Below are 18,674 nucleotides of genomic sequence, written 5' to 3'. Positions count from 1 at the left end.
TACCCTGAAGACACCAGGTCTCATACCCATCTGTTGGAAACGACGGTGAGCCAATACTGATGAAACAAGAGCAGACGACCACCTACTCTGTTGGAAACGAGCCGCAGATGCCTCCAGTCATTTGTCCGAGGACCGAAGGGATCTAGATCCCCTTGACCTTGGCCATTGGGACCGCATTCTTCCCAATGGGTTGGCTCTGTATGAGACCTGATGGTTTCTGTCTTGACTAGATCGACCTGGACCGACCGGGTTTGCCGCTGTGGTCCACCTGGAGTTACGAAAGGGCTTAAACCTCGCCTGAAATTGGCGACGAAACGGCTGTTTAACTTTTTGTTGTGGGAGAAAATTACTCTTTCCTCCTGTGGTATTGGAAATGAATTGATCCAACTTTTTGCCCAAAAGTCGGCCGCTCTGATAGGGGAGACTTATAAGAGATTTCTTTGAGGTAGAGTCTGCTCGCCAAGTTCTCAACAATAGAGCCCTTCTAATGGATATTGCATTAGCAACTGCCAGTGCAGCACAATTTGCTGCATCCAGGGATGCATTGATCAGGTAACTTCCGGCTAAAGCGGTCTGATTTGACATTTCCATTATATATATCGGTAATCCTCTATCCTGAAGAACCTTGGTCAAAGACTCGGATATCATGGCTTTGGCTACCCAGGCCGCTGCAAACGAGGGCGCGAGAGGTGAGCCAGAGGCCTCAAAAACAGAACGAGCTAGACTCTCTATGAGCTGATCCATTGGATCCCTAATAGAGGAACCATTGGGCAGGGATAAGAGAGTATTAGAAGCCAACCGAGAAATAGGTGGATCTACCGCAGGAGATTCCACCCACTTTTTACGTAACTCAGGGGAAAAATTATATCTTGCACTTAGAGCCTTTTGACCCGAGAAGCGCCTGTCCGGCCTTTCCATGTGGCGCTGGACTAGGTCCTCAAATTCAGGATGAGCGGAAAAAATTCTATGAGACTGTTTGAACCTTTTAAAAGTCACCTTATGACCGGAAGTCAAGGTGGCTTCATCCTCCACTCCCAAGGTTTGATTAACGGCCTTGATGAGGCCGTCTACTGACTCCTGGTAATCAAGAGCCTCTAAATCGAGAGAACCCTCGGAGTCATAGTCCGAACCATGTTCACTCACCTCTGCAGGAGAGGGAGAACGGGACACGGAACTCCAGGATGCAGATGCACCTGACGGACCGGGAGACGCTATATGGGTTAGTTTCCCCCACGTCTGCCTAGAGGGAGCGCAGCCCCTGCAGGCCGGAGGATTTTTCTAAGACAGATGAACCGTCGTCCCTGGCCCCAGCCGGGGTCTGGAGGGACTCTATGGCCTTAGTTAAGGACGACAGACTGTGTCAAGGATGCGACCCATTCAGGGGGGGACACCGCCATCTCAGATACAGGCGCACTGGACAAAGACACAGGGGAGGGCTCCTGAGCGCGCTCGGAATCGCAGGCCTCACAGAGACGGTTGCTCTGGGAAAAGCAGACTGACAGGCAACACACGTGGTATATGACATGGTGACTCTGCGGTTGGTGCCGACAATCGCACTCTCAAATAAAAACGCTGCTGAATCAAGGATTTCAGCTGTCAGGCTGGGGGGAGTAGCACTTACCCCAGTCCTGTGTCCCCGTGCCTGTAGTGAAGGCTGTCACCGGGAGAAGTGTTAGTGCCATCCTTATAACCCCAGTACGCTTGATTTGGAGGGCGGATCCACCGCGAGGGGGAAGGGTTTTTCCGGCTGCGGCCTACTACAGGCAGAAGCCGGGGCCTAGATTTTCACTCCTGGATCCTTCCCGGGGAAGGGGCGTGACCGCCGGAAGATGCGGTAAAAAGGGGGCGGGACTTCAGTCCGCGGCCTAACATGCCCTCGGACGGCCCCTGGCTCTCAGCGCTGCTATCGTCTGCCTCTGTTCCTAAGAATGCAGAGAGTGAAGGACCTTTGATAACGTCGCGGTCAGGTGACTGGTCACCTGACCGCTCATGTGACCGAGACGTCATCGAAGGTCCTTCACTCTCTGCATTCTCAGGAACGGAGGCAGACGCTTGCAGCGGTGACAGCCAGGGGCCGTCCGAGGGTGAGTATATCCATGTTTTTTATTTTTATTCTTTATTTTTTACATGAATATGGATCCCAGGGCCTGAAGGAGAGTCTCCTCTCCTCCAGACCCTGGGAACCACACGCTGTATAAGATGACTGGGTGTATAAGATGACCCCCGTCTTATACGGCGGGCATATCCCAAATTCCATATTTTATATGGAAAAGTTGGGGGTCGTCTTAGACGCCCAGTCGTCTTATACACCAGAAAATACGGTACATTTCAGTTAACATGTTCAATACTTTTCCCGGTGTTGTTTCTGATTATTATATATAATTCATGGATATCTATGGTTCGATTTCTTTGCCTGTGTGGATTGGATGGGTTGTTACTGACATTTGGTGAGAATTTCATGTCAAGAGCACCTTTAGAAAGTTACTTAGAAAATTGGTGATGCGTTCAATACTTAACTCACCTGCTGTATTTATATATTTTGACGTGTGATTTCCAACTAAAAAAATTGGGGGTTAACTTTGCACACAAGATTAAAAAGGTTGGGGACGTCTGTATTAGACAGGTATAATTATCAATAGTTGTCACGTTACCAATCTAATAGTGAAGAATAATGTGAAACTACCTAGACTTTTTTTATCTTTACTACCAAAGAATTGTTCTTCAGTTAAATTGAAAAACTTCTTCTACATGTTTGTTTAGCTGCAGTGGTTCACATCGAGGCCCAGAAACAATTTCAGGGTTATGTATCCAATAACTGTACGTGCATGACACAAGACTGCCTCGGGCGGCACCGCTAATTAACAATAGAAGTGAAATAAATATGACCTGAACCAGCACATAAAACATTCTTTGTAGATATCAGAAGGATTTCCCGCTGATAAAGACATGTAGTATTGTAGTAGGAATCATAATATGCGCAAATGATTTACAGCATAAACACTGGGTAAGAAAAGGAAACGCCTTGTTCATTAAGCATAATAAAAATGATCATTAAAATCAGCTCATGGTGTTCCATACGTTCTGCCATTAGCGAACACATTTCAGAGTATTAACGGTAACCTGACAGCGTATACATGTCTGATCCACGTGCAGCATGTATCAGGATAGGACAGTATCATTTCAAGCCAGGTATGATTGACGCTGCAACATTTCGGAGAAAATATATTTATATATATTTTTTCCCAGTCTGATGCCAATGACTGACAAGATTCTCCCTATATACATATGGAGGGAAAGACCCCTCACAAAAGAGGAGAAGCCAGTCCCACTAGTCACCCATGCAACTCAGCATTTCAGAGCCAAAAAATATGGCTCAGATCACACACCCAGGGTCTGACACATGCTGCCCAGTTCCCTATAATAGCATCTAAAACTAGCCTTTTTATTTCAGATCAGTAGCTAGGAGCTGGCTACTTCACAAAAAACTAATGGCAGATAAAGAACAGAAATGTTACGGAAAAGACAACTTTTTTGTCCTTAATCAGATCCCACACCATATAGAGAAAAGTATTGGGACAACTCTTAATGACTAAATTCAGGTTTCGTATATTAATTTAGCCTCACAGACATATAAAATCAGGGAATCATTTAAGAACCACAGAAGCTCCTTCACAAATCAATTTACCACAAAGTTACAGAGCCGGGTCACCAAGTGCTGACATACATGGTGCATAAAGGTTGCCTTTTTGTTAGGAAATCTCTAAATGTGCTGCAGCTGTTGACCAGCCGAAGAGACATGCAGACGTGGTGACTCAAGCCGAAGATACTCTATTAGAACTCGAGCATGCTCAGATAACACCTTATTCGAGCACACTCGCTCATCACTAGTTGCTAGTACTCTGCTGACTTTAACTATATTTATATTCTCATTTTTAAACTTTTGTATTAACACATCACAGCTTTTTTTTAAGTTGTGGTCTGAACATTTGCACCAACTCCACTGCCAACTTCCTGGTTAACTAAGGTGCTGTCAAGTCATATTAGCCTCCTGATAACCATATGAAAAGTATCTCCTTAGAAAGGTCTGTCTTCCAGGGGCGCAGCGTCTTTGTGATCTTCAAAACTGACTCAAATCCCTCATGCAGGTGCTTTCCCATTCCCTCACATTATTAATTTTCCTACTTGTAAAGGCTGCTTTTCGTTCCAAATAATGCCTGCGCAAGTGACATTCACGTCACCGCTATTCCCGCACAACTGCGCGCTCTACCCGCGCATGCGCGGTAACGACACGGCTGTTACTGCGCCTGCGTGGGGAATATAAGCATACACAGATGGTAATTTCCCCTATTTCTAGTATATCATAAATATCAGATCAGTAGGGATCTTACACTCCCACCGATTAGCTTTTTTGGGCTGTGGCTGTTGCCAGGTATAAGCATTATACATGGAGGAACGCAGGAGCCTCATACTTTGTTTCATTCCCAAAGCTATTTAAATTAACAGGAAATAATGTGCAGTACACAGCAGCTACTAAACACGTGACAGCAATGAACGCAGCTGAATACAGCAAACATACACTTGCTGCTGGGGCAGATATCGGCTAATGAGTGGAATATGGATCTGCTCTTTGGACTTCCTCTTCAGTTTTGACTAAAGCTTTTCAACTCCGCAGCCACTGATGAGCGCACGAGCAGGGTACACAAAATCTTACCAGTACTGTGTGGAACCTCTGCCGGTGTGTTGGCTGGAGCATGAGCCCCAGGAGGAATCTGGATATTAGTGAAGTTTGAAGTTGGCATGTTTCCTGGTTGGTATGTGGATGATGACCTGTCAGGGGCTTCATTGCTTGCATATGACGTGCCTTCATCATCTTCATCTATGAAAAGATATACAGGTCTCGTTAGTTATCAATGCAAAACAAAATTGTGCCCATTAGAGAATTTTACTTGCATTACTTTTGGGAAATCTAAATATCAGCATCTACTAGATACATTTATACTGAGGTAGTCCTGAGAACAGTAAACCGCTAAACACCAAAGTAAATATTTCAGTTCATTGCATAATCTACAGTACCGTGGCAATGTATAACGGATGTGGATAACATAAAAAACAATCACATATCTTGTGGATACAGTGGAACAATGAGATTTTTCAATCACTTATAAAGGACCCATAAGTGAATTAAAAAGTAATATAAGATTTATCTGAATACACAAGGATGTCTGAACAGAGCTTCGATGAATTGCTGCTTCCTGTGCAAGGATCCATCACCAGGCAGGACACGCAACTACGTAGAGCAATTCCTGCTGAGGAACGTCTGTTGGTGACCCTAAGGTACGTAATTTTGAAAAAGAAACATCTGTCATTAATATTCTTGTTATAAAAGCCATGTACTGATTTTTATTCCCCATTTTCTTTTCCACAGATTCCTGGCTACCGGAGAGACCTTAAGATCTTTACATTTTCAATTTTGGATTGGACAGTCCACCCTTTCTGGGATTGTTGGAGACACCTGCCATGCATTGTGTGACGTTCTGTGTGCAGAATTCCTCCCCCAACCCACAACTAAACTCTGGCTGAAAAATTCAAGGAAATTTGTAATTTTCCAAACTGTGTGGGGGCTGTGGACGGCAAACACATTCGGATTCTAAACCTGCTGGAAGTGGATCTGAGTACTTCAATTATAATAAATACTTTTCCATAGTTCTCATGGCGATTGCGGATGCTGAATGTCGACTTGTTGCCGAAGATGTTGGCTCATTTGGACGAGGAAATGACTCACAGACTTTCAAAAACTGACATGGGACAACGTTTGTACGCTAATAATTTTAATTTTCCACCGCCACAACCTCTTCCGAACACTGAAGGACCACCAATGCCTTGTTGTTATGGATGAGGCATTTCAAATGTGTACCAACCTCATAAAACCATACTCAAGTCGGGATTTTAATCACACCAAAAGGATTTTCAACTACAGACTGACAAGGGCACGATGAACGGTGTAGTGTGCCTTTGGCTTGCTGGCAGATAAATGGCGCATTTTGGGAACACCAATCAAAGCGTGTGTTGTTCTGCATAATTACATCCTGGCAAAAGAGCAACCACCCTTCGAACTTGAGGAACCCGTCAATGCCACATTGCCGGATTATCATGCTCACCCTCTGAGGACTACAGTGGAAGTTGCCCAAATGAAGGATAAATTGGCTGCCTACTTTGTCTCTGATATTGGACGTGTGTCATTGCAAGATGAAATGGTTTAAGCTGTAAATAAGTCAAGTGTACCTGGAATGTTATGTACCTGTACTTTTTTCTGACCAGTATTGACACCTTGAATGTAACTTTAATAATAAACACCTTAACTGTAACACCCGTTAATACTTCACTCAACAATACACTCAACAATACACACGTTTAAATAAAGAGCTAAAGAAAACACAGTGAGACAGTTTTTGTGAATCAAAAGAATTTGTATTAACAAAAATAAAAACAAATTAAATAAAAAAAAAACTGAAAATGTGATTACTTTCAGGTTCTGCGGGAGTTACATGGTGGACCTGGGGGGTGTCGGGCTATGATGGTAGGCTTGGAGTGGTTGGAGAAATAGGGGAAGTGGAAGTGGCAGACAATTGGAAGATTGGGTCAGAAACATTGACAGAGGACACACTGGGGGAAGAGGACACATTAGGAGTGGAAAACAAGTTGGAAGGGTTTGACACATTGGATGGGAAAGAACCAAGGGAAGGTGTGGACAGGCTGGAAAAAAAAAAGACACATCCGGAGGTGAGGGGGTGGTTACTGTTTTTTAGCATTTTTATGCTTCCTGGACTTTGTTTTGCTGCTTCCTCAGCCTTTTGCTTCTTGTTGCTGCATGGTGGGAGTGGAAGACTGGGCTGCTGCACTTGGCTGCATGGTTGAAGGGGAAGGCTGGGCTGCTGCACTTGGCTGCATGGTGTAGCTGGGTACTGTTGGAACAGTCCTAATGTCCAGCGGTGGTTGTTGTGGATAGTGCCAATGATGCGGTCTTGGAGCTTGTTGCCCTGTAGGGAAAGAACTTTGTGCCTGCTGCTATCGGGACCGCTGCATGGCTTCGGTGTAAGCATCCTGACAGGTCTTCATCACATAGAGCTGGAGATCAGGACTAAGGTTTTCAGTCACGTCCCGTTCTATAGAGGAAAAATAATGGTCTATTAAGGTCGGCTTCCAGGCGGTCAAAGCGTCTGTGGACGTCCTGGAAAAGTGTGTTCACGTGAGTGATCACTATCCAGTCTTTCTACAACCACCTTCATCCCAGCCAGGAAGACCGAGCTTAAGTGATTAAACTCAAGCATAACTGACCTCTCCCAGGCCCTCTGCCGCTGAAGAGAAGACCCAAGTAAAGTAGTGGCAGAGGTCTGGGAGAGGGGAAAACCAGATGGACCGGCTTTCTGTTCCCCAGCCTGTGAAGGCTGCTGGTTGCTCCATCACTGGTGGATGACTGGGATTGGGCTTGTTCATTGGCTGGTCAACGAGGGGTCGCTCCAACAGAGGACGATCCAGATTCTGTGGTGCTGCACCAGGTTCTGTGTGGAAAATAAATGAAAATCATTAGTAAAAATGTTTTAAACTTAACGCCTTCCCGACCTGTGACACCACGAAGGCGTCATGAAAGTCGGTGCCAGTCCAACCTGTGACGCCTATGTGGCGTCATGGCAGGATCGCGTTCCTGCAGATCGGATGAAAGGGCTAACTGTAATTTCACCCGACCTGCAGGGACAGGGGAAGTGGTACTTGAGCTCAGGGGGTGGCTCCCCAACCCCCCCCGTGGCTACAATCGCTTTGAATGGCAGTTGAAAGTGACATTTCACTTTCAATCAGAGCAATCGATATATTTCACCAATGAAAATTGGTGAAATATTACAATTCAGCCATTGCCGATGCTGCAATATCATCAGCCATGGCTGGAAACCCTGATCTGCCCCCGCCACCGATCCACTGCCCCCGTCCTGTCCTCTGCTCCCTTCTGTCCTCCTGTCCGCTCCTCCCATGCTCCGATCCCACCCCCCATACTTTCCAACCTCCGGTGTCCCTCACGGTGTCCGTCCATCTTCTGCATGGGCGCCGCCATCTTCCAAAATGGCAGGCGCATGCACAGTGCGCCCGCCGAATCTGCCGGCCGGCAGATTCTTTCATTCATTTTGATCACTGTGATATCACAGTGATCAAAATAAAAAAAAAAGTAAATAAACACCCCCCTTTATCACCCTCATAGGTAAGGAACATAATAAAATAAAGAAAATATATTTATTTATATTTTTCCACTAGGGTTGGGGTTAGAACTAGGGTTAGGGTTAGAACTAGGGTTAGGGTTGCAATTAGGATTAGTTTTAGGGTTAGAATTAGGCTATGTGCACATGGTGCGGATTTGGCTGCTGCGGATTTGTAGCAGTTTTCCATCACGTTTACAGTACCATGTAAACCTATGGAAAGTCTTGAACAGTGAAAAAGTTAAGTTTCAGCTCACCCCCATCAGCAAACCCATGAGAGTCCACAGGAACATCCGAGCAAGGAAAACGCCACCGCCCAACGTCCTCTGCTGAGTAAGTAAGAAAAAAAAAAAAATCCAGCTCCGGAGTAAAAGTCATCAATTTTATTTGCACAAATTTATTTCCGAATTTTAAATTTGTGGAAATAAAATTGATGACTTTTACTCCGGAGCTGGATTTTTTTTTCAAACCTATGGAAAACCAAATCCACTGTGCCCATGGGGCGGAAAATACCGCGCGGAAACGCTACGTTGTATTTTCCGCAGCATGTCAATTCTTTACACCTGTTCCTGTATAGGAATCCGCAGGTGAAATCCGCACAAAAAACACTGGAAATTCGCAGATTTTTCAAAAACGGTGCGGAAAAATCTGCACACAAATCTGCAACGTGGGCACATAGCCTTAGGGTCAGAATTAGAGTTAGGGTTGGAATTAGGGTTAAGATTAGGGGTGTGTTGGGGTTAGGCTTGTGGTTAGGGTTATGGTTGGGATTAGGGTTAGGGGTGTATGGGGTTAGGGTTGTGGTTAGGGGTGTGTTGGGGTTAGGGTTGTGATTAGGGTCATGGTTAGAGTTGGGATTAGGGTTAGGGATGTGTTGGGGTTAGTGTTGGAGTTAGAATTGAGGGGTTTCCACTGTTTAGGCACATTAGGGGGTCTCCAAATGCAACATGGCGCCACTATTGATTACAGCCAATCGTGCATTCAAAAAGTCAACTGGTGCTCCCCCCCCCCCTTCCAAACCCCGACGTGTGCCCAAACAGTGGTTTAGGCCCACATATGGGGTACCAGCATACTCAGGACAAACTAGACAACTTTTGTGGTCCAATTTCTTTTATCACCCTTGTGAAAATAAAAAATTGTGGGCTAAAAAAAAAAAAAGTTTTGAGGAAAGAAAAATGATTTTTTTATTTTCACGGCTCTGCGTTATAAACTTCTGTGAAGCACTTGAGGGTTCAAAGTGTTCACCACACATCTAGATAAGTTCCTTGTGGGGGGGGGGGTCTAGTTTTCAAAATGAGGTCACTTGTGGGGGGTTTCTACTGTTTAGGCACATCAGGGGCTCTGCAAACGCAACGTGGTGCCCGCAGACCATTCCATCAAAGTCTGCATTTCAAAACGTTACTACTTCCCTTCCGAGCCCCAACGTGTGCCCAAATTCAAAGTGCTCACCACACATAATTGATAAGTTCCTTGTGGGGGGGGGGGGTCTAGTTTCCAGAATGGGGTCACTTGTGGGGGAGCTCCAATATTTCGGCACACAGGGGCTCTCCAAACGCGACATGGTGTCTGCTAAAAATTGGAAAATTAAAAAGTCAAATGGCGCTCCTTCCATTCAGAGTCCTGTCGTGTGCCCAAACAGTGATTCCCCCCCACTCATGACAAATTGGACCACAACTTTCGGGGTCAAGTTTCTCCTTTTACCCTTGGTAAAAGGAAAAAATTGTTCTAAAAGATCATTTTTGTGACTAAAAAGTTAAATGTTGATTTTTTTCTTCCATGTTGCTTCCGCTGCTGTGAAACACCTGAAGGGTTAATAAACTTTTTGAATGTGGTTTTGTGCACCTTGAGGGGTGCAGTTTTTAGAATGGTGTCTCTTTTGGGTATTTTCAGCCATATAAACCCCTTAAACTGACTTCAAATGTGAGGTGCTCCCTAAAAAAAATGGTTTTGTAAATTTTGCTGAAAATGAGAAATTGCTGGTCAAATTTGAACCCTTAGGTTGTGTGCGCACGTTGCTGATTTTTCGCGGTTTTATCGCTATAAAACTGCAAAAAACAGCATACAACATCCCATCATTTAGAATGAATTCCGCATGTTTTGTGCACATGATGTGTTTTTTTCCCGCGAAAAAAAAAACAAATCGCGGTAAAAAACGCAGCATGTTCATTAATTTTGCGTTGGGAAATGTCCGGAAAAAAACGCGGCAAAAACGCGCAAAAAAACGCATGCAGATTTCTTGCAGAAAATCTCAGGTTTTTCTCAGGAATTTTCTGCAAGAAATCCTGAACGTGTGCACATAGCCTTATAACTTCCTAGCAAAAAAAAAATGTCTCCAAAATTGTGCTGATCTAAAGTAGACATGTGGGTAATGTTATTAATTAACTATTTTGTGTCACATAACTCTCTGCTTTAACAGAATAAAAATTCAAAATTTGAAAATCGTGAAATTTTCAAAATTTTCGTCAAATTTCCGTATTTTTCACAAATAAACGCAAAAATTATCGACCTAAATTTACCACCAGCATGAAGCCCAATATGTCACGAATCGCTACGATACGTTGAAGCGTTCCTGAGTTATTACCTCATAAAGGGACACTGGTCAGAATTGCAAAAAATGGCAAGGTCATTAAGGTCAAAATAGACTGGGTCATGAAGGGGTTAAATAATAGTAAGACAACACAAAAGATAAGGTACCTTAACACAGAGCAACTTTCCAACGATCACGACCAGCGATACGACCTGGCCGTGATCGTTGGTAAGTCGCCGTGTGGTCGCTGGAGAGCTGTCACACAGACAGCTCTCCAGCGACCAACGATGCCGAAGTCCCCGGGTAACCAGGGTAAACATTGGGTTACTAAGCGCAGGGCCGCGCTTAGTAACCCGATGTTTACCCTGGTTACCATTGTAATTGTAAAAAATAAAAAAAACACTACATACTCACATTCCGGTGTCTGTCACGTCCCCGCCGTCAGCTTCCCTGCCGGCCGTAAAGCACAGCGCAGCGGTGACGTCACCGCTGTGCTTTACGGCCGGCGCTCACAGTCAGTGCGGGAAGCTGACGGAGGGGGACGTGACAGACACCAGAATGTGAGTATGTACTGTTTTTTTTTTACTTTTACAATGGTAACCAGGGTAAATATCGGGTTACTAAGCGCGGCACTGCGCTTAGTAACCCGATGTTTACCCTGGTTACAAGTGAACACATCGCTGGATTGACGTCACACACGCCGATCCAGTGATGACAGCAGGTGATCCAGCGACAAAATAAAGTTCTGGCCTTCTAGCTCCGACCAACAATGTCACAGCAGGATCCTGATCGCTGCTGCGTGTCAAGCACAACGAGATCGCTATCCAGGACGCTGCAACGGCACGGATCGCTATCGTTCTCGTTCAAAAGTTGCTAAGTGTGAAGGTACCTATACTCACGTTCGCTGAGCAAGCGCAGGCCTTAGAAAAAAGCCGCTGATGGTACTTATATTTTCTGACTTTTTGAACAGCACCACTTCATGTCCTTACTGAAGTGATCCTTCATCGAATGCCAACAAACTTTTACTCTTTTCACTGTGAAGGGGGAAGAAAAAAAATTTATTGTAAAAAGACATCAACATTTACAGCAAAACCGGCGCGTAAAAGACCACATTGCAATACTTACGAAAATCCTTTCTGACTTTTGGTGTTGTATAGTCCCAATTATTTAACAGCGATCTGGCCACTTCTTCCCAGAGTCGTTGGATCAAGGCTGAGTCAGAATGATTCAGATTGCGGGGGTCCCACAATGGTTCTCGCTCAGCTTGAATAAGGATGTCGTTATCGATATTCGGTTGTACTTCCTCACATTGTGGAACCTACAGATGGAATACAAAAAAAAATTGTACGTAAAACTGAAAACAAATTGAATTACAACTTTGATAAAGGCTACTTACACCCCGTCTTTCCTCCTCAGCAACTTGAGGCCGACAACCCTGGGAAGAATAATTTCCACTAGACTGCTCCTTGTCTTCTGCACTGTCAGGTACCTGTAAAGAAAATAGATGATTTACCACATGTCTAGTATTGACAGTCAATACATACCAATTAGTAAATCAAATGTGATTACATAATTTGTGCCATGTCCACTTTTGGAAGCTTCAATAGAGGACATGTTGGAAGAGCAGGCAGCAGTCAAGTGAAACACTGGAGAAAAGAACAGATAAGAAAAATTTAACTTATTAAGATCCAAACACAATGTAGCACAAAGAAAAATAACAATGGACACCAATACTTACATTACAGGCAGTAGTCCAACAGCACAGCAGTCAGGCAGCACCAGGACGGCAGCAGCAAACAGTCTACAAGAAACTGAAAAAAAATTAGTACAGAGTACATACTGCAAAGAGAAACAGACATTTCCACAGCTTCTATACTTACATCCAGAGTCTTGTCCTGAGTCTTGTGCTTCCATCCAGAGTCTTGAGAGTAATGACTATTGACTACCTGTCTCCAGACCCCCTTTTATACATCAGTGATTTTGTAGGTGTTAACATAATTTCCTGGACATGGTTAGTGTGAAGTACGTATTGCGTATTGAATGCATGTGTACGCATGTCCTTGCGTAACAATGCGTTCCTATAGACAGTAATGTGTTTTTTTACGCAATCATCTGCAATTGTACGCATGCGGACGATTGCGCAATGTTTCACGCCTCAAAAAAATGCAACATGTTGCGTTCGCCGTACACCGCGAAACGACACATGCGTATGTGTATGCATCCGCATGCGTTTCCATACGCAAGCGAACGCATGTGCCTGCATACACCATGTTAAAGATATGTACGCATGATGTATGCGGATGTATACGGATCATACGCAGAGCACAGAAACGCTAATGTGAACCCGACCTAATACAGCAAAACAGATTTTTCATTCATTGCACCAGAATTAGAGCTAAATCTGGTGAGAGTCTCCTCTCTGGGAGGTATGGCCTGTGAGAGGGGTGGGGGTTGGGTTGATATAGTATCTAAATGACATGGAGTTCACCCATTTGTTTGCATATCAGGAAAACACAAATCAGATGGAAAAAAAGAATCTTCAGTTCCAGCCAGAAGCCAATATTTCACACTGAATATTCTTATTAACTGCACAAATTAGAAAGGAGGATGCAAGATATAGCTACATCCAAACGGTTAAAGTGCAAATAGAATATTCAGCTAACAATAAATGATTAATATGAAACACATGACATACTGCACACTGACAGCCACAGGAGTTTGACAGAATGTACTGTAGCTCATTATCTCCAGCTTCTCCTGCAGATCCATGATACACAGGAACCCATCACATTGCTGCACAATCCTAGTCTTCCCCCCACACAGTGGTATCTCCCAGCTGAAAAGCAGTAGAGTCTGACACAATTGAACGAATAGTGAGACAACAGAAAGCATTACTTTGCTGATATATGTCTCCATTTCTTTAGGGGCCAGAGCTAATGTGACAAAATAAGAGCCGAATAATTAAGATTTCCTAAATAAACAATTTATTTTACTTCAATACATGTTCCAGCAGGTTGTACGTCCTCTTTAACCCCTTCCCACGCTATGACATATTTAGGTCATTCTAAGGAAGACACTTGCACAATTTAACATACATTTAAGGCGTGCATTTAACATGTCACTGCAACAATATCATAATGACACAATAGTGGTGGCTGCTGTCATTGACTGCAACCAATCATTAGGAAGGAAAGGAGGAGTAACTCCAGCGATGAGGAAAGTTCAATACACCATTAATCCATTAAATAGTTGTTTGCAACCAGCATGGGACTCAGTTCAGATGATACACGTAAGGAAACCAACGTGTTTCAGCGATATGCCTTAATCATGTTACCATCAGTTACCATGATGTATATTGCTGAAACCTGTCGGCTTATCGTGACATTTTGAGCTGGTGTCTCCTCAGAGTTCAGATCAATAACTATGCTGCCTAATTATAAGTCCCCTTGATGTGCTGTCCAGGCTAAACCATCTCAACAAACAAAGCAAATATATCAGCCACTTACATTCTATTAAAACAGGAACAGATATGGACAGATTGCCCGTTACAGTGGTCCCTGTAGCTCCAGCAGCCTCTAGGGTTCCTGTTGAACCTTGCAGGAGTAGGCAGATGTAGGGGAAGCCAAGTTACCAGATATGAAGATACCACTGACTATTATGTGTCTAGCAAAATAGTGAGATCTTGCACCAGATAAACTAAATCATATTGACTCAAATAACAGAAATACTTATTCAGCCAGTTGCTGAAATCTGTTGAACATAAAGCATCAGTCCCATTGCACAACTGGTATCCATGATTTGAGTATTCAGTTGCGTCTTTCCTGGTGAGGTGGAGCCTTCAAGCCTTGGGTCTGCATGGGCAGATGGCATGCAGCAGACTAACCACATTGATGCAGCGAGGTAAACTGGCTGAAACAACAGAAGCTGTAAAAGTGAAATTGCTGTGAGCTGGCTGTGAGGAGGCTGTAGTCTGTGGAGACTCAATAGAAAGCACAATCTAGCAGAGTCAGAAAAAAAGCAAAATAGTTTTGTAGAAGTAGCAGAGCTTGGAAGGTACAGTACATTGACACATGGCAAAGAAAGCGCCCAACGGGACAGAAGAGCTTAGTATTTCAGGAGACTAACTTGTGGCTGGGACATCTACTTCAAGAAAGGCAGAGATGGAAATAACCCTTTAAGTAAAAATAGTAATAGGCTAAGCAAAAGTGGCAATCCAGATATGATCTGAAGTGAGAATACCGTTCAAAAGTTTAGGGTCACTTAGAAATGTCCTTATTTTTTAAAGAAAAGCACAGTTTTATCCAAAGAAGCTTACATTAAATGATTCAGAAATACACTCTATACATTGTTAATGTGGTAAATGACGATTCTAGCTGCAAATGTCACATCTTCATAGGTGAATAGAGACCCATTTCCAACAACCATCAATCCAGTGTTCTTATGGTACTTTGTGTTTGTTAACTGTGTAAGAAGGCTATTGGATGGTTATAATACCTTTGAAAACCCTTCTGCAAGTATGTTAGCACTGCTGAAAACAGTTTGGCTGATTAGAGAGGCTATAAACCTGACCTTCCTTTTCAGCTAGTTGAGAATCTGGAGCATTACATTTGTTGGTTCCATTAAACTCTCAAAATGGCCAGAAAAAAAGAACTTTCATGTGAAACTCGACAGTGTATTCTTTTTCTTAGAAATTAAGGCTATTCCATGAGAGAAATTGCCAAGAAACTGAAGATTTCCTACAACGGTGTACTACTCCCTTCAGAGGAGAGCACAAACAGGCTCTAAACAGAGTAGAAAGAAGTGGGAGGACCCACTGCACAGCTGAGCAACAAGACAAGTACATTTGTCTCAAGTTTGAAAAATTGACACCTCACAGGTCCTCAGCTGGCAGCTTCATTAAATAGTACACGCAAAATGCCAGTGTCAACGTCTACAGTGAAGAGGCGACTCCGGGATGCTGGCCTTCCAGGCAGAGTGGCAAAGAAAAAGCCAAATCTGAGACTGGCTAATAAAAGGAAAAGATTAATATGGGCAAAAGACCACAGACACTGGACAGAGGAAGATTGGAAAAAAGTGTTATGGACAGAAGAATCCAAGTTTGAGGTGTTTGGACATTTGTGAGACGCAGAACAACTGAAAAGTTGCTGGAAGAATGTCTGATGCCATCTGTCAAGCATGGTGGAGGTAGGTAATGTGATGGTCTGGGGTTGCTTTGGTGTTGGTAAAGTGGGAGTTTTGTACAAGGTAAAAGGAATATTGAATAAGGAAGGCGATCACTACAATTTGCAAGCCATCCTAGCCATCAACTGTGCATCCCTGTTTTATAAACAATAAAATAAAAGAATCATGAATTTAAAGAGAAACAAATTAAATTATTTCTATATCCAATAGAAAATGCTCATTCAAATATCTTAAATATTTATATTAGGTTTTATATAATATATTAGGTTTATTCAGAATTAGAAGAACATGATTGTCTTCCTTCAAAACAATGCCAAACATGTTTACAGGTTATTTGTCGGATTACAATTCAGCACCATTGAAAAGAATGAGTGGCACTATGGCGTGGCACAGTTTCTGAAAGAAAATAGGCAATTCTGGATAAACCATATAAGTAACAATATATCAAAGAATCATTTCTGAAGAAAAATTTAAAAGGAAACAGTCATTAGGATCATTTTGTCTGCAACATGGGTAGCATTAATCAGGGACTGACTGCGTGATTTTTGCCAAGTATGTTCTACTCTGAAAATGGGCTGAGGACTATAGGGAGAGATCTGAATAGTCAATATAACGTCCCTGGCCTGTTCCTCCCACCTCGCTCTAGTTGATTGACAGGTCTCTAAAGTATGTACATAGGGAGACAATTGTCATTTAAATTTAGTAATGTTAGGAAAAGCCAATCAGGGGCCACACTGGACTAGAAGGATCTTTCCCTGTAATCCCTACTAGACTGTGCAAACTGCAACAGTCCAGAGAAAAAGATAACCTGCAGCAACAGTGCAACCAGGCTATGGTTCATGCTTCCCTATAATACTGCACTATCATACCATAAAAATAATTACGTGTGAGGCATTTCTTTAATATTCATAAGAGATAAAATGACCATAAGCAGAATCTTACAGCACAGTAAGTTACAAATACTGCATTCAGAAGTAGATAGCCAAACATTAATTGGATCCATGGATAAAATTATAATGTTAAATGTTAAGAGGGAGATTTCAAATGGTTTTGTTTGTATGTGTATAAGGGAATAAAAGCAACCAATACTCCTTCCCACCCAGCTGAGGGGTGGCTCAATGACTGAGTCGAGTGCTTTCCACAGTGTGTGCAAGCTTTGACTTACAGGTGACTCTGAAGGATGGAGGGGAGTTAATGGCAGCTTACAATTCTCCTGAAAACATGTGATAACACGACCAGGCAACATAATAAATCCAGGAGGGGGGTAAGCGCACTAAGTAGTGCAAAATAACCCCCCACCAAACAAAGAAACCAACTCCATACGACTATGTGAATAAGGAGTACACAAGGAGCATAGGGGTAATCAGAAAAAATAACAATACTTTATTAAATTACATGTAAAATTACAACATACCAGTATTAATAATGTGCGCAAAAAATACAGTGCTCAAGGATGGTTAAAACAATACATAAGTGGGCAACCCCCGGTGTGCACCGTCTATAGGGCCAGTGTACAAGCAAACGGTTACAGTGTGCCGCTATAGGTGCATATATATATAATTGCACCAATACATTTAACCATGCCCAGTGGCGTAAGAGAGGAAGATGTCACATCGCTACACTTACCGATGCAGGGCTCCAAGACGGGGCACACCGGACGGGATCCACCTATGCGACATGTGTAGCTGTAACAGGATACCTAGCTCTTAAGGTGGCCCAGCCTTCTCAGCTTCAAATAAGAAATTCAAACCCCAGCTTAGCTACTAACGACTTAGTTCAGACAGCTAGGATTTCATAAGGAGAATATGGACTTATGATATACCATAGCCACACGGTTACATGTTCGAGATCTCTGGAACGGGCTGAATGCCTTTCAGGGTCTCGATCCATTATAGCACCCCAGAATGGGGCTATATGTGAAATGGCTAGTAGGAGCCAGGTAGCAAAGCAGTGTTTGGTCTCAACGCATATAGCAGGGGCCAGGCTGGATCCGATGGCGCCAAAACAGTCTTCATAGGACCGTCCATTAGGAAGTTGTGACCTTTCTTGGGTTTTGCAGTTTTTAGCTGCTAGATGCAAGGGGAGGGGATTTAGGGCCAACCCAGGGGGTAGGAAGGGAGTAATGAATGGCATATTGCTTTTCTCTGGGGAGGTCGTGATGACATATCGTGTGGGGAAACTCAAGAAACAGAGGGGACCAACAGACTCCCATTAAGTCTGAAGATGCCACAATTAATACTCACCTCAGCAGTGGTTTAACAGTGGAAAAGGGGACTTCAATGTGTCATCAGAAAATTATATCATGTTTAAATTAGTTTTGCTTGTATCTTTCAAAAATTGTTGAAAATGTTTTCTTTTCTAGATTAATACAAAAGTAAAAATCTTGCAATTTTCATTCAGGCCAACAAGCCTAATATGAGAGTTACTGTTCTTTTCAGCAATCACATGGATATCCCTTGTAGATTGTGAGCCCTTGCGGGAAGGGTCCTCTCTCCCCCTGTACTAGTTGTGACTTGTATTGCTCAAGATTATTGCACTTGTTTTTATTATGTATACCCCTCCTCACATGTAAAGCACCATGGAATAAATGGCGCTATAATAATAAATAATAATAATAATAATAAATATAAGAAGAAATAGACTGGTTCTGACACTACAGACTTAAAGTTGTCCACTAATTTAGCACTGATGACCTATCCTTAAGATAGATTATCAATGTCTGA

At 43.2% G+C, this 18,674-nt stretch overlaps 1 protein-coding gene across 1 annotated transcript in view; it reads right to left on the bottom strand.

Moving 5' to 3' along the window:
- VTA1 (vesicle trafficking 1) overlaps positions 1–18,674 on the bottom strand; it is a 359,268-nt gene that overhangs the window by 66,618 nt on the left and 273,976 nt on the right. Inside the window, exon 6 of the mRNA XM_069769186.1 lies at positions 4,712–4,876. Coding sequence (XP_069625287.1) covers positions 4,712–4,876 — 165 coding nt within the window. The remainder of the gene's footprint in view (positions 1–4,711; positions 4,877–18,674) is intronic.

Source organism: Ranitomeya imitator, chromosome 5 (genome assembly GCF_032444005.1).
Source record: "Ranitomeya imitator isolate aRanImi1 chromosome 5, aRanImi1.pri, whole genome shotgun sequence".
Lineage (NCBI taxonomy): Eukaryota > Metazoa > Chordata > Amphibia > Anura > Dendrobatidae > Ranitomeya > Ranitomeya imitator.
This window is presented reverse-complemented; position numbering and strand designations above follow the sequence as displayed.